The sequence below is a fragment of the Hylobates moloch genome, unplaced genomic scaffold, assembly GCF_009828535.3.
Source record: "Hylobates moloch isolate HMO894 unplaced genomic scaffold, HMol_V3 SCAFFOLD_16, whole genome shotgun sequence".
NCBI lineage: Eukaryota > Metazoa > Chordata > Mammalia > Primates > Hylobatidae > Hylobates > Hylobates moloch.
In genome coordinates, this window is record NW_026652291.1 from 13,380,445 (window position 1) to 13,397,535 (window position 17,091).

Here is a 17,091-nt window from a genome sequence, read left to right on the forward strand (position 1 = left end):
TTATTAAGTTAGAATGTAAAAACAGTTTCTCACTGATAAATCTGCAGTGCCTGAGATAGGGCCTGGCACAGAGTAAGTACTCAATAAATACTTGAATGGGGCCAGGCATGGTGAGACCTGTCTCTACAAAGAATGAACAAAATTAGCTGGGCGTGTTAGCACATGCCTGTAGGCTTGGGAGGCCGAGGTGGGAGGATTGCATGAGTCTGGGAGGTCGAGGCTGTAGTGAGCCATGATCGCACCACTGCACTCCAGCCTAGGGGACAGAGCAAGATCCTGTCTCAAAAGAAAAAAATGTATATATTTGAATGGATAAAGAGAGGGCTTTGAGTTTCTGAGATATATATGGTGCTGTTTATCTAAAGTAAACAACTTTTCCGTAAATATTTTAAGGCTTTGCAGGCCAGCAGTCCCTGTCCCACATTCTTATTTGTGCATATTTTTCCCAACCATGTAAAAATGTAAAGTGCATTGTTAGCTACTGGGGCAGGTTGAATTTGGCCCATGGGCTAGAGTTTGCCAACCCCTAACTTAAACCTTTGTACTAACTCTGTGACCAGTAACTACTAGATTTTTGTTGTTGTTTGTTTTAGTTCTGGTGCTTGTTTTCTTTTTTTTTTTAAATCATTTCTTGGCCGGGCGCGGTGGCTCAAGCCTGTAATCCCAGCACTTTGGGAGGCCAAGGCAGGCGGATCACGAGGTCAGGAGATCGAGACCATCCTGGCTAACACGGTGAAACCCCATCTCTACTAAAAATACAAAAAATTAGCCGGGCGTGTTGGCGGGCGCCTGTAGTCCCAGCTACTCGGGAGGCTGAGGCAGGAGAATGGTGTGAACCCGGGAGGCAGAGCTTGCAGTGAGCCGAGATCGCGTCACTGCACTCCAGCCTGGGGGACGGAGAAAGACTCCGTCTCAAAAAAAAAAAAAATAAATAAAATAAATCATTTCTCTTGCTGATGTGTCTTGGTGCAGTCACTGTGCCATTTGTATTGGTGCTTTTAATGTAATGCAAACTGGGAATAATATCTAAACTTGCTGGGGTTGTACATAAAATTATTGAAAATATTGAAAAGATGCTGAGCATTGACTCTGTGGCATTCATTGTGCCCTTTTGTGATTGCTGGATTTTAGCCACCTTTAGGACATTTGAGCTTTAGGAGAAGCCAAATTCTGTATAAATGACTTGAAGTGCTAATAGCACAGATTGTGAAACCTCTGCCTGGGTTTGAGTCTCAGCTATGCCTTTTACTACCTGTGTGATCCTGAGCAAGTTACTTAGTATCCCTGTCCTCTAGTTTCCTCCTTTGTAGTGTGGGGATAATAACATAGACATAACCTGAGAGTTAGAGTGTAGAGAAGGCTCCCTGGCAGATAGTGCTGTAGAAGTACTGGCCCTTGCCGTTACTCAGATGCTTGTGTTTGCTGAACCTCATAGTAAGGGCTCGGAGAGCACTAAGAGGAGGTGAGAAATGCTGCTAGATTGACAGCTTGTCCCCAGATAGCCCATTCCTGAGAGCACCTTAGGTTTATACCTGATTTGTGTTGTAGTTAGTAGTGTCTGCGGTAATTTGAACTAGTTTCAGGTTGGTCTTGAAAACCTGGGGAGGTTGGGGGTAAATGATTTGGTAGCAGTTCTCTTTTGTGGTTTTATAAATTATCTTTGTAGAACTGCAGTTTGCTAATTCTCTGAGCCCAACACAATGAAGTCTGGGCCTAAAATCGTAGGATTTCTTTTATTTTTAATTTTTAATTTATTTATTCCCTCCCTCCCTCCCTCCTTTCTTCCTTTCCTCCTTTCTTTCTTTCTTCGGAGTCTTGCTCTGTCACCAGGCTGGAGTGTAGTGGCACGAACTTTCTTCAGTCTCGCTTTGTCACCAGGCTGGAGTGCAGTGGCGCGAACTCAGCTCACTGCAACCTCCGTCTCCTGAGTTCAAGAGATTCGCCTGCCTCAGCCTCCCGAGTAGCTGGGACTATAGGCGTGTGCCACCATGCCCAGCTAATTTTTGTATATTTAGTAGAGACGAGGTTTCACCATGTTGGCCAGGATGGTCTCGATCTCTTGACCTCGTGATCCACCTGCCTCAGCCTCCCAAAGTGCTGGGATTACAAGTGTGAGCTACCACACCTGGCCTATTTTTTATTTTTTGAGACAGAGTCTCGCTTTGTCACCCAGGCTGGAGTGCAGTGGTGCAATCTCAGCTCACTGCAACCTCCGCCTCCTGGGTTCAGGTGGTTCTCCTGCCTTAGCCTCCTGAGTACCTGGGACTGCAGGTGCCTGCCACCACACCTGGCTAATTTTTGTATTTTTAGTAGAGGCGGGGTTTCACCATGTTGGCCAGGCTGGTCTCAAACTCCTGATCTCAAGTGATCCACCTGCCTTGGCCTCCCAAAGTGCTGGGATTACAGCCATGAGCCACCATGCCCAGCCAAATCATGAGATTTCAATACCGCTGAACTTTGATTATGGCAAAGTGAACTTCTGCTTTGATTAAAGCTTGACGAGAGGGGTGGCTGGGGATAGTCTGAGATAGGGGCAAGGCAGGAAAATGCATAATCTTAGGTGGGCTCATTGTCATTGTACAATTCTTTTGGTCCATGTGGAATTTGATCTGTTCTATGACTTGTTATGTTTATTTTTGTTTTTATTTTTATTTATTTTGTTTCTTTTTGAGAGACATGATGTTGCTCTGTCACCTGGGCCAGAATACAGTGGCACAATCTTAGCTCCGTGTAGCCTTGAACTCCTGGGCTCAAGTGATCCTCCCACCTCAGCCTCTCAAACAGTTGAGATGACAGTATGAACCACTGTGCCTAGCCTTAAGTGATTTTTAAATTTGTACTGAACAGTTTGTCCTTTCCTTCCATTAAATCATATTAGAAGTACAGAACTTGATATTTCCTGTAGCAATACAGTTTTTCTTTGATGAAGTTTGATTTCAAGTACTTATTTTTCATAATTTAAAGCTATTTTTTATAGAGAGAATTTTAATCAAATATTTGGATGTCACTATTGCTGTATATGGTATTAAGTATGGTGACCATAGTTTGTAAACTCCAAACTGACAGCAGGACAGGAAATTTGTGTTAGCAAAGGCTTTTTTCTTACTGTTTGAATTTTTTTTTTTTTTTTTTTTGAGACAGAGTCTCGCTCTGTTGCCCAGGCCGGAGTGCAGTGGCGGGATCTCGGCTCACTGCAAGCTCCGCCTCCTGGGTTCACGCCATTCTTCTGCCTCAGCCTCCCAAGTAGCTGGGACTACAGGTACCCGCCACCACGCCTGGCTAATTTTTTGTATTTTTAGTAGAGACGGGGTTTCACCATGTTAGCCAGGATGGTCTCGATCTCCTGACCTCATGATCCGCCCACCTCGGCCTCCCAAAGTGCTGGGATTACAGGCGTGAGCCACCGTGCCCGGCCCCACTGTTTGAATTTTTAAAAAATTAGATACAATACAGAGAGGAGCACACAAATCATTAAGAGTACAGCTCAGCGAATTCTCACAAAGTGAACATGTGTAAACAGCAAGTAACAGAAGATTTACCTGCATCCTGTAACCTCCCATTTATTGCCTTTTCTAGGTACTCTCTCTCCACTGCACTCCCACCAAAAATAACCACTATGCTGAATTCTGACATCATAAATGAGTTTTGCCTGGTTTTGAGCTTTTGTGACTGGAATCGTACAGTGTATATACCCTTTTGATTCTGTTCTCTTTAGTTTAGCATTGTTTGAGAGATTTATCTATACTGTTCCAGGTAGTTGTAGTTAATTCATCCTCATTGTTATGTAATATTCTTTTGTGAGTAAACACAATTTCCATTCTGCTGTGATCCCAGCTATCCATTTGGGTTGTTTCCAGTTTGGGGTCCATTACAAATAGTAATGCTATCTGTAATGCTATTTTGTATTACTACAAATAGTAATGCTATTTGTAGCACAAAAATACTGCTTTTGTGAACATTCTTTTTTTTTTTTTTTTTTGAGACGGAGTCTTGCTCTGTCGCCCAGGCTGGAGTGCAGTGGCGCGATCTCGGCTCACTGCAACCTCCGCCTCCCGGGTTCACGCCATTCTCCTGCCTCAGCCTCTCCGAGTAGCTGGGACTACAGGCGCCCGCCACCACGCCCGGCTAATTTTTTGTATTTTTGGTAGAGACGGGGTTTCACCGTGGTCTCGATCTCCTGACCTCGTGATCCGCCCGCCTCGGCCTCCCAAAGTGCTGGGATTACAAGCGTGAGCCACTGCGCCCGGCCGTGAACATTCTTATACATATCTTTTGATGAATGTGTGTTTGCATTTCTGTTGTTTACATTATGTACCTAGTGATGGAATTGCTAGATCATAGGAGATGTATATATTAAGCTTTAGTAGATGCATTACGTAATTATTAGTTATTATTGGTTATACCAATTTATCCTCTCATCAGTAATATACAACAGTTTTTGTATCTCTAATCTCCAACATTTTAGCCATTTTAGAGTCTGTGTAATAACACATTGTGGTTTTAATTTACATTTCCCTGATGACAAATGAAGTTGAGTATCTCTTTTGTGTTCTTTATAGCCATTTGGCTGTCTTGTGAAGTGCTTGTTTGTCTGGCCTATTTTTCTTTTCTTTCTCTTTCTTTCTTCCTTTTTCTTTCTGTCCTTCTGTCCTGTCCTGTCCTGTCCTCCTTTCTTTCTTTCTTTCTTTTTTTTGAGACGGAGGGAGTCTCGCTCTGTCACCCAGGCTGGAGTGCAGTGGCGCAATCTCGGCTCACTGCAGGCTCCGCCTCCCGGGTTCACGCCATTCTTCTGCCTCAGCCTCTCCGAGTAGCTGGGACTACAGGTGCCCGCCACCATGCCCGGCTAATTTTTTTTTTGTATTTTTAGTAGAGACGGGGTTTCACCGTGGTCTCGATCTCCTGACCTCGTGATCCACCCACCTCGGCCTCCCAAAGTGCTGGGATTACAAGCGTGAGCCACCGCGCCCGGCCTCTTTCTTTCCCTCCTTCCTTCCTTCCTTCCTTTCTTTCTTTCTTTCTTTCTTTCTTTCTTTCTTTCTTTCTTTTTCTTTTCTTTTCTTTTCTTTTTCTTTCTTTTCTTTCTTTCTCTTTCTTTCCTTTCTTTCTTTCTTTCTTTCTTTCTTTCTTTCTTTCTTTCTTTCTTTCTTGTCTTTCTTTCTTGTCTTTCTGTCTTTCTTGGTCTTGCCTTGTCACCCACACTGGAGTGCAGTGGTGCAACCTCAGCTTACTGTAGCCTCGACCTTTTTGGGGCTCAAGTTATCCTCCTTTCTCAGCCTCCCAAGAAGCTGGACTACAAGCACGCACCACCATGCTCAATTAATTTTTTATTTTTTGTAGAAATGGGGTTTCACCATGTTCTCCAGGCCGGTTTCAAACTTCTGGGCTCAAGTAATCCTCCTGCCTTGGCCTCCCAAAATGCTGGGATTACAGGCATGAGCCACCGCAGCCAGCCTTGGCGAGTTTTCAAAAGGATATAAGTAGAACATCTGTATATCCCTTCAATGTGCATATTATTCAGTAAGAGTTGCACTCTGGTAGTAGAAATATAGAAGGAGGAGAAAGAAGTGGAAACAAGAAGTCTATTCTCATGAGAAGACTTGGGGAATGGTGTTCTCTCTAGCTCCAAGCTACTTATTCCTTACGAAAAGTTGAAGATAAGCTTATCTCAGACTGAGGCTGTCTCAATGCTGTCTTCCTATTCCATTATACACATATAACCCATATTTTTTTCACCAACTGAATTTTGTTCCTAGAAAATTGATTCATCAGGAAAAATATCCATCTTGCAAGGTGGTTCTCTTTAGAGTCTACTGTGTGACATAGCTCAGGACAAATTGCATGATGTCAGATAGGTTGGGTTAAGGAATAGACCTTATTGGGGAAAGAGAGAACTTGGAGGGCCAAGGTTAGCAGGAGAAGGAAATGTTCTCTCATCTGCCGTCAATTCAGGGAGGGGCAAACCTGGTGTCTGTGTTCACAGGGAGGGATCCATCCATCTGTGATTCTCTCTTCTTATCAGGTAGCATGGGAAGGCTACACTGTTGTGGGGAGGAGGGTCACATGCAGGCTACTTAGTACCAGGCACCCTGGACTTGGATTCAGGTTGCCAGTTGTGTGAGAAACTGCCCAGCACCTGAAGGCCCTGAACCCATGGGAAGCTGTACCTACCTCCCATGAGGAGGAAGCCTGTCATCCCATGGGAGCTGAGCTTGGGTGCAATCCCTCTTGCTGGCTTGTCCAGGAGTGAGCTCTAGGGTCGTTTGGGACAGTTCTGCTCATTGCTTTACACTGTGTGTACATTATCTGCAGAGTTCCATGAAGAGAACTTCAGCTCTGTAACTGCAAGTTTTAACATGGAACAGAATTTTTCTCACCTGTATTAATTAAGATTTGAAATTCTATCAAAAAGCATTTAGATTGTGTGGAGATTTTTTATTTTTATTTATGGAGATAGAGTCTTGCTCTGTCACCCAGGCTGGAGTGGCAGTGGCATGGTCGTCTTGGCTCACTGCAGGCTCTACTTCCCGGGTTCAAGCGATTCTCATGCCTCAGTGTCCTGATTAGCTAGTACTACAGGTACAGACCACCACGCTGGCTAATTTTTGTATTTTTAGTAGAGACGAGATTTCGCCATATTGGTCAGGCTGGTCTCAAACTCGCGGCCTCAAGCAGTCCACCCGCCTCGGCCTCCCAAACTGCTGGGATTACAGGTGTGAGCCATCATGCTTGACTGGCATTATCATGTTAAAAGTATAAATGTTCTAGGGAGCTGGGCACAGTGGCATGTTTCTGTAGTCCTAGCTGCTTGGGAGGCTGAGGCAGGAAGATCCCTTGAGCCCTGGAGTTCAAGTCCAGCCTGGGCAACATAGTGAGATCTCTTTCTTTAAATAAATAAATAACTGTTCTAGGGACTAAAATTTCCTTTCGCCATTAGTAATTTACTGTAGAATCTCCAAGAATGAACTTATTTTAGGTACTGAAAATGAGGGAAACTAAATGTTTTATACAGTAGTTTTTAGTAAAATATGAGATTTGATGCATTTGATAGATGATAATGTTTAAAATCTTAAATTTTTGATCATGTAATTATAGTTTCATTAATGGTAGATTTGTAAAATAAATGTTAACAAATGAAAATGCATGTACCTATGTTAATTATACTTATCTAAAGCTGAAAGTTCAGTTCAACTATGTTAAAACATAGTTGGGGCCGGGCAGGGTGGCTCATGCCTGTAATCCCAGCACTTAGGGAGGCCAAGGTGGGCAGATCACGAGATCAGGAGATCGAGACCATCCTGGCTAACATGGTGAAACCCTATGGCTACTAAAAATACAAAAAATTAGCCGGGCATGGCGGTGGGCGCCTGTAGTCCCAGCTACTTGGTAGGCTGAGGCAGGAGAATGGCGTGAACTCAGGAGGCAGAGCTTGCAGTGAGCCAAGATCATGCCACTGCACTCCAGCCTGGGTGACAGAGTGAGACTCCATCTCAAAAAAAAAAAAAAAGTTGGCCAGGTGCGGTGGCTCACACCTGTAATCCCAGCACTTTGGGAGGCCGAGGCAGGCAGATCACAAGGTCAGGAGTTTGAGACCAGCCTGGCTAACATAGTGAAACCCTGTATATACTAAAAATACAAAAATTAGCCAAGCATGGTGGTGCATGCCTGTAGTCCCAGCTACTTGGGAGGCTGAGGCAGGAGAATCACTTGAACCCAGGAGGCGGAGGTTGTGGTGAGCTGAGATTGCTCCACTGCACTCCAGCCTGGACAACAGAGCAAGACTCTGTCTCAAAAAAAAAAAAAAAAAAAAATTAATGATTAAATTATTTAGGGGAGCCAGGCGTGGTGGCTCACGCCTGTAATCCCAGCACTTTGGGAGGCTGAGGCGGGCGGATCACGAGGTCAGGAGATCGAGACCATCCTGGCTAACACGGTGAAACCCCGTCTCTACTAAAAATACAAAAAATTAGCCGGGCGTGGTGGCGGGCACCTGTAGTCCCAGCTACTTGGGAGGCTGAGGCAGGAGAATGGCGTGAACCTGGGAGGCGGAGCTTGCAGTGAGCCAAGATTGCGTCACTGCACTCCGGCCTGGGCAACAGAGTGAGACTCCGTCTCAAAAAAAATATATATATATATATATTATTTAGGAGAAAATACTATACAATTCTGTTTAACAAGTCACATTTTAATTTTTTCTTTTGGAAATATTAGCAAGAAGGCTCACTTTGTGCTCAACATTGCCTGAATAACTTATTGCAAGGAGAATATTTTAGCCCTGTGGAATTATCCTCAATTGCACATCAGCTGGATGAGGAGGAGAGGATGAGAATGGCAGAAGGAGGAGTTACTAGTGAAGATTATCGCACGTTTTTACAGGTACTGATTTTAAACTCACTAAGTCTCACATTTCTTTTTTTTTTTTGAGATGGAGTCTTGCCCTGTCGCCCATGCTGGAGTGCAATGGCGCGATCTTGGCTCACTGCAACCTCCGCCTCCCGGGTTCAAGCGATTCTCCTGTCTCAGCCTCCCAAGTAGCTGGGATTACAGGCACACGCCACTATGCCCGGCTAATTTTTTGTATCTTTGTTAGAGATGGGGTTTCACCATGTTGGTCAGGTTGGCCTCGAACTCCTGACTTTATGATCCACCTGTCTCGGCCTCCCAAAGTGCTGGGATTGTAGGTGTGAGCCACCACACCCGGCTTACATTTCTTTTAAAAATGTGGATACTATTTAGAAAAGGATGGGCCATTCTTCCTATAGGGATCTGACTGGTGAATTATAACTGTGCTGTTAACTTTGGAAATGGGAATGCACAAGATGTTGTTTTAAATATGCATGCTAATGACAGTTTGTGTCCTTCTTTCCCAACCCCCACCCTTGCTTCAACTACCTGTCAAAATTAACAGCAGCCCTCTGGAAATATGGATGACAGTGGTTTTTTCTCTATTCAGGTAAGTAGTCACAAGCATGTACTATGTGTTGCTTACATCCCAGGCACCGTTTCACAGCCTTTCAATAGTCACTAACAAGGCGACCCTCGGAAGTTCTTCTGTCTACAGAGTATAAGATTATACTCTATAGTACTAGATTTTTTTTTTCTTGAGACAGAGTCTCGCTCTGTCACCTAGGCTGGAGTGCAGTGGTGCGATCTTGGCTCACTGTAGCCTCTGCCTCCTGGGTTCAAGCGATCCTCCTGCCTCAGCCTCCCAAGTAGCTGGGATTACAGGCACCCGCCACCACACCAGTTAATATTTGTATTTTTAGTAGAGATGGGGGGGTTTCACCACGTTGGCCAGGCTGGTCTCGAGCTCCTGACCTCAGCCTCCCAAAGTGCTGGGATTACAGGTGTGAGCCACTGTGCCTGGCCAACTAGAGTACTAGATTTTTATATAGATAAACATGAAAGGATTGTAGAATCTTCATATTAGAGTGGGGCATTTAAAAATTCCTTCTTGAGAAAGATTATTTAATTTGCATCTGGATGCTAATAATAACCTTAATTCTGTCCGGGTGCGGTGGCTCACACCTGTAATCCCAGCACTTTGGGAGGCCGAGGTGGGCAGATCATGAGGTCAGGAGATTGAGACCATCCTGGCTAACATGGTGAAACCCTGTCTCTACTAAAAATACAAAAATTAGCTGGACGTGGTGACGCGTGCCTGTAATCCCAGCTACTCAGGAGGCTGAGGCAGGAGAATCGCTTGAACCGGGGAGTCGGAGGTTGCAGTGAGCCAAGATCATGCCACTGCACTCTAGCCTGGTGACAGCGAGACTCCATCTCAAAGAAAAAAACATCCTTAATTCTAATAAGTCACAGTGTCTCAAACTTACCGTCTGTTGGGTACATTTGAGAAAATGCAATACCTTGCCACCATCCTTTTAAATCAGCCTACCAGATTGGATTTCCTTATTATGGTTTGTGGCTTTTGATTATTATTATTTTTTTAATGTATAGCTCTCTGAATTCTTTGGTGGTTATATATATATATGTACTTGCAAGATTCTTTTATCTGTGGGTCTTTCATTCTTTTTCTAACACTGTGAGTTGTATCCAGAGTTCTTTCAGAACCTCTCCTGAGTGACCTATCTCTGCAGATATCTTTGTTTATATTTCCCTTGTACTGCCCTCCTGGACTCCTCATCCACCAGCATTTCCATCTAGTGCTTTACCGTGCCACTGCTAACAGGTAATGGCTACTACAGGGCTGGAATCAGAGGTCAGAGTAGGCCCAGCACTTGGCGTTTCCTATTTGTGCCTTGCTGCTCTTGGTGCCTGTTCATGTGTGCCCACTACCTTGCTCTCACTTTCTGTCTTCGCTGGTACCTGGCTCACTTGCTTCTTTGTTGGCTACCTTGGAGGGCAGATAGTGAATTTTCAGAAATTTCCCTTTTTTTGTCAGACAGATTGAAATAAACAGGTTTGCATTTTGTTTTTTCTACAAGTGGCAAGCCCATGACCCTAGAAGTCTGACATCTATGGAACCTTCAGTTTAAATGCCCAGGGAGAACTTATTTTGATGGACATGATTTCTGACATTGCAGGTAGTAAGTTGAATAATTTTTCTAAAGTAGCACCCACAGCAGCCAAATTATCAGATGTATATAGTAGACTAGTTTTAAGAATAGCACTTATGGGTAGAATACATATCTGCATTTTTGAGGCAGTTTTATTTAGGAATTGTGTGGTTTTCTGGAACATCTCAGAGACCTGGTATGAAAAGCACTCTTCTAATATATATGTGTATTTTTTTATGGATTTAGTGATATATCTATACACACACACTTTTTAAAACCTATAGCCGGCTGGGCGTGGTGGCTCATGCCTGTAATCCCAGTACTTTGGGAGGTCAAGGCGGGTAGATCACAAGGTCAGGAGATTGAGACCAGCCTGGCCAACAAGGTGAAACCCTGTCTCTACTAAAAATACAAAAATAGCTGGGTATGGTGGCGTGTGCTGGTAATCCCAGCTACTCAGGAGCCTGAGGTAGGAGAATCGCTTAAACCTGGGAGGCGGAGGTTGCAGCGAGCCGAGATCATGCCACTGTACTCCAGCCTGGGCGACAGAGCAAGACTCCGTCAAAAAAAAAAAAAAAAAAAAAACAACCTATGGTCTTCTAGAGAAATTTATATATGAAGTACACAACTAACATAGCTACACTTCCTAAATTTGGAATGGAGTGGTTTAGCTTATGAAAAGTTGCTATTTTTCTTAACAGGTTATAAGCAATGCCTTGAAAGTTTGGGGTTTAGAACTAATCCTGTTCAACAGTCCAGAGTATCAGAGGCTCAGGATCGATCCTATGTAAGATTTTGTTTTGCATTTCATACATTTCTTTTCCCAAATTTGATTTTTAAAGTTGTAATTTCTTAAAGAAGAGAAATATATTTTGAATACTTTTATTTTGATGTTCCCTGTTTCATTCACTCAGACTTTCCTATTTCACCTTTGTGATGTCCATGAGCATCTGCTGTGTAGCCTTCCTGGTACCCCAGTGTCTGTGGCAGCACAGAGCTGACCCATAAGTGGTGGGTGAGGCCATCTTTTGGCACGGCATCACTAAGCTGCTGCAGAGACGTTCATATGGTTGTGTGATCTTTTAAAAACATCAGTGACACTTAACTGTAAATATAATCTTAAATTATCACAAATTTTATATACCATTTGCCAGTAGACAACATAAATATGAATTCAGTATTTCAAGTTAATATTGTGTGTTTTCTTTTTTAGAAATGAAAGATCATTTATATGCAATTATAAGGAACACTGGTTTACAGTTAGAAAATTAGGAAAACAGGTAACATTTCTTACCCTTCCTTGTCTTTTTTTCTTATATTGTACCCCATTTAAAACTAAAATGTGGGCCAGGTGTGGTGGTTCATGCCTGTAATCCCAACAGTTTGGGAGGCTGAGGGGGGGATCACTTGAAGCCAGGAGTTTGAGACCAGCCTGGGCAACAAAAGGAGGTCCTGTCTCTTAAAAAAAAAAAAAAAAAAAAAGAGCCAGGAATGGTGGCTCACATCTGTTAATTCCAGCTTACTTGGAAGGCTGAGGCAGGAGGATCACTTGAGCTCAGGAGTTTGAGGCTGCAATGAACTATGATTGTGTCACTGTACCCCAGCCTGGGTGACAGAGTAAGACTCTGTTTTATAAAACATAAAAAGAAAAAAAAATATTTAAAAATTAAAAAAAAAAAGGATTGCTAACTTTAAAATTAGGAAACTGACTAGTAATGTGTGTGTGTGTGGCATGGTTTATCTATCTTTATAGATAGAAATTGGTCATTTTAAAAGATAATATCAGTTTTCCTTATAAATTTATTTGTGACAAGTATATGCAATTTAACTATATCATAAGAAAAATTCTATATTAAAGATAATACAAATGTGGTTACTTTTAAGTGGGTTTTTATGTGATGACTATGTTCTGTCAGTTAATTATTACATTTATAGATTTGTATTTAGCATAGTGCTGTCACAAAGCCTGAAATAGTGTCAAGCATGAATAGAGCATTCAATTATGTTTGCTTTAGTGTAAGATTATTCATATGATTCCAAAAGCCATGTAATACATACGTCTACAGAAAATCACTTCTATTTTTTAAATAAAACATGAAATATGTCTTGAGCAAGCTATTTTAAGAAACAATCATCTAACGTCCTTTTTATTAGAATTTTGAATCTTTGAAAGAGGGTTATTGAAAACCAGCTAGGACAGTAAAAAAGAATAAACTAGTGATACATGCAGCAATATGGATGAATCTCAAAATAATTATGCTGAAAGAATAACCCAGAAACAAAATACTACATGCTGTGTGGTATCATTTATTAAAAGTCTAGAAAAGTGCAGATTCATCTGTAGTGATGGAAGACAGATTGACCAATGGTTGCCTGGGGACGAGAAGGCTACGGAGGAGTGAGAGGGGAGGGTTACAGAGAGGCACGGAAAACGTGGCAGTGATGAATGTGTTCACTATCTTGGTTGTAGTAATGGTTTCGTGGGAGTACAGTATACAAATGTCAAAACATTTCGGAGGCCAAATGCAGTGGCCCATGTCTATAATCCCAGCACTTTTGGAGGCCAAGGCAGGAGGATTGCTTGAGCTCAAGGAGCTCAGGACCAGCCTGGGCAATGGCACAAGACCCCATTTCTAAAAAAAAAATGAAAAAAAAAAAAAATTGGCTAGTCATGGTGATGCATGGCTGTAGTCCCAGGTGCTAGGGAGGCTGAGGAGGGAGCCCAGAGGTCAAGCCTGCAGTGAATCATGATCGTGCTACTGCACTCCAGCTTGGGTGACAGGAGATCCTGTCTTAAAAAAAAGTTTCAAATTATACACTTTAAATATGTACAGTTTATTATATGTCACTTATACCCCAATAAAGCTGTTTTTTTAAATGTAAATAAAAGCCAAAAAAGATATAAGGCAAGAAAATATATTGAATTAAATCTGTAAGAGATAATTCAAAAACAAAAACCCTATTGTTATCTTTTAAGGCACCCAAATCAAATTTGGGAAAAGTCACTTACTTAGCTTCATCCTAAGTTGGTTCTTTCTTTCTGTCTTTTTTTTTTTTTTGAGACGGATTCTTGCTCTATCGCCCAGGCTGTATTGCAGTGGTGGGATCTTGGCTCACTGCAACCTCCACCACCTGGGTTCAAGCAATTCTCTTGTCTCAGCCTCCCTAATAGCTGGGACTACAGCCACGCGCCACCACACCCAGCTAATTTTTGTATTGTTAGTAGAGACGGGCTTTCACCATGTTGGTCAGGCTGGTCTTGAACCCCTGACCTCAGGTGATCCATCCATCTCTGCCTCTCAAAGTGCTGGGGTTACAGGCGTGAGCCACCACGCCGAGCCCTAAGTTGGTTCTTTCTTAAAGTTCTTCCTGAGGAGCCAAGAGCAAGTTAAGGGGTGTAATCTAGAAGCTTACAGTGGAAGCTAGCTGGGTGCAGTGGTTCACACCTGTAATCCCAGCACTTTGGGAGGCTGAGGCAGGGAGATCACTGAGGCCAGGAGCTTGAGACCATCCTGGCCCAACACAGTGACACCTTGTCTCTACCAAAAAAAGAAAAAAAAAGGCAGCTTACAGCAGTAGAGGCTGATGCGAGTGGGAATCACCTCTAGGTAAAAACCAGGGTAGCGTACTGTTGAGATTATTTCACCTCTGGGTTTTATTTATGTGTTTTTAAAAATTATGATCCAGTATGTTTCACTTTTTTTGTATAAAGTAAGCACTGAATTTTTAAGGTTGTGTTAATTTGCAAATAAATGTCTATCTTATTGTTTTGAGAGATTTAAAAAAATTTAGTTCTTCAAAATTGAATTTTCACATTTTGAATTACGTTATCTTTGACAAATACAGAAGATGTCAAATTTTGGTTTATTTTCTTTGGTTCTAATTTATATTTTTGTTTAAAACTATATTTTTCACTAGAGACTCTTTCTGTCTCTCGAGGTTCCTGTATAATGAAAAAGAAGGCTGGAAAAAGTATTAACATTGTCAAAATCCAGGAAAAGTAGTTGATCATGATATTGATTGTAACTTTAGAAACTTTTTGCATCTTGTGGGTTAAATTAGGATTACTATATGGTAGTGATAAATGATGTTAATTAGGGCCGAGTGCAGTGGCTAACACCTGTAATTCCAGCACGTAGGGAGGCTGAGGTGGGAGGATGTCTTGAGGCCAGAAGTTTGAGACCAGCCTGGGCAACATAGTGTGAGACCCCATCTCTACAAAAAAAATTAGAAAATTCGTCAGGCATCTTGGTGCACACCTGTAGTCCCAGCTGCTTGGGAGGATGAAGCGAGAGAATCACTTAAGCCCAGGCATTCGAGGCTGCAGTGAGCTATGATTGCACCTCTGCACTCCAGACTAGATGAGCATCTCTTTATTTTTTTTTAATTTTTATTTTTTTTTGAGATGGAGTCTCTCTCTGTTACCCAGGCTGGAGTGCAGTGGCGTGATCTCGGCTCACTGCAAGCTCTGCCTCCCGGGTTCACGCCATTCTCCTGCCTCAGCCTCTCTGAGTAGCTGGGACTACAGGCGCCCGCCACCACGCCCGGCTAATTTTTTTGTATTTTTAGTAGAGACGGGGTTTCACCGTGGTCTCGATCTTCTGACCTCGTGATCCGCCCTCCTCGGCCTCCCAAAGTGCTGGGATTACAAGCGTGAGCCACCGCGCCCGACCGAGCATCTCTTTAAAAAAAAAGTGTTTATATGTTATATATGATAGTGCTTTTTAAAAATATTTTTAAATTATAGAGATAGGATCTCACTATGTTGCCCAGGCTGGTCTCAAATTCCTGGGCTCAAGCAATCCTCCCACCTTAGCCTCCCAAAGTGCTCGGATTATAGGCATGAGCTGCATGCCCAGCTAATTTAGTGATTTTTAAAAACTGAGTTGGTAATTATAAATTCTCTTCCTGGAACTTCTGACTTTCTCACAATTGGAATCTTTTGACAAAAATTATCGGTAATGGGAAAACTTTGTGTAGTTGTCATTTTTCCTCCCATCAGTATGATAGATATGATTGGAGTTATATTGGACTGATACTTTGAAAAAAGATTTAATTATAGCTATTAATAAAGACATTTAGTCTGGGCGCAGTGGCTCACGCTTGTAATCCCAGCACTTTGGGAGGCCGAGGCGGGCGGATCACGAGGTCAGGAGATCGAGACCACAGTGAAACCCCGTCTCTACTAAAAATACAAAAAAAAAAAAAAAAAAAAGACATTTAAACTACTGACTATCCATTTTTATTCTTTTGGGAGGGTTTAATGTTTATAGTTTAAAGCAAACTGTTGTTTTTAAAAAAGTATTTAACAGGGCCGGGCGCAGTGGCTCACGCCTGTAATCCCAGCACTTTGGGAGGCCGAGTTGGGTGGATCACAACGTCAGGAGATCAAGACCATCTTGGCTAACGCGGTGAAACCGCGTCTCTACTAAAAATACAAAAAAATAGCTGGGTGTGGCGGTGTGCACCTGTAGTCCCAGCTACTCGGGAGGCTGAGGCAGGAGGATGGCGTGAACCCGGGAGGTGCAGCTTGCAGTGAGCCGAGATCGCACCACTGCACTCCAGCCTGGGTGACAGAGCAAGACTCTGTCTCAAAAAAAAAAAAAAAAAAGAATATTTAACAGAGGCCGGGTGCAGTGGCTCACGTTTGTAATCCCAGAACTTTGGGAGGCCGAGGCAGGCAGATCATTTTAGGTCAGGAGTTTGAGACCAGCCTGGCCAATGTGGCAAATGTGCTGTCTCTAACTAAAAATACAAAAATTAGCTGGGTGTGGTGGCGGACGCCTGTAGTCCCAGCTACTTGGGAGGCTGAGGCAGGAGAATCTCTTGAACCTGGGAGGCAGAGGTTGCAGTGATCCGAGATCATGCCACTGCACTCCAGCCTGGGTGACAGAGTGAGACTCTTCTCAAAAAAAAAAAAAAAAGTATTTAATAGTGATAAATCTGCAGTATTCTCTTGTAGTTTTTAAGATCATATTATTGAGTCAAAGAGCTCAACTTGAAATATTTCCAGAGTTTAAACAATCTTCCTAAGCTTTGATGTGTTGTATCTATTCTTAACACGTGAAACTTCCTTATTACCTATAATATACACTAACTTAAATATTGACAATTTTTTTCCAGTGGTTTAACTTGAATTCTCTCTTGACGGGTCCAGAATTAATATCAGATACATATCTTGCACTTTTCTTGGCTCAATTACAACAGGAAGGTAAGTAAAGGCTGGAAATGTTGTAATGTTATCTTTCGAAGTAGTTAAATAAATAGGCACATTAGATGACAGTGTGATAAAACTGTTTTTCTGGCAGTGGCAGTGAAACAATCTTTAGTTTTGACGTGGTGTGATAGGCTGTGATTTGGGTGACGCTGTTCAGTTAGAGTTGTCACCGACACCTGGCCCTCCTTCTTCTGAGGATGCTTTCTTTGCAGCCCTTCTAAGTAATGGCTTTTTCTTTTATACATCACATGTCACACGGCTGAGAGGAGGGATAGATATTTTTCTTCTTTGCCTCTTCTAGGCCACTTTTCTTCCTTATAAACTCCAGTTTCTTTGAAATACATGCCCCTAAGGGCTGGG

General features: G+C 42.6%; 1 protein-coding gene across 1 annotated transcript in view; it reads left to right on the forward strand.

Moving 5' to 3' along the window:
- The window catches only part of ATXN3 (ataxin 3), a 51,863-nt gene that overhangs the window by 2,878 nt on the left and 31,894 nt on the right, over window positions 1-17,091 (forward strand). Inside the window, exons 2-6 of the mRNA XM_032179844.2 lie at window positions 8,209-8,373; window positions 8,906-8,950; window positions 11,216-11,301; window positions 11,728-11,794; window positions 16,638-16,725. Of these exons, the coding sequence (XP_032035735.1) occupies window positions 8,209-8,373; window positions 8,906-8,950; window positions 11,216-11,301; window positions 11,728-11,794; window positions 16,638-16,725 (451 nt within the window). The remainder of the gene's footprint in view (window positions 1-8,208; window positions 8,374-8,905; window positions 8,951-11,215; window positions 11,302-11,727; window positions 11,795-16,637; window positions 16,726-17,091) is intronic.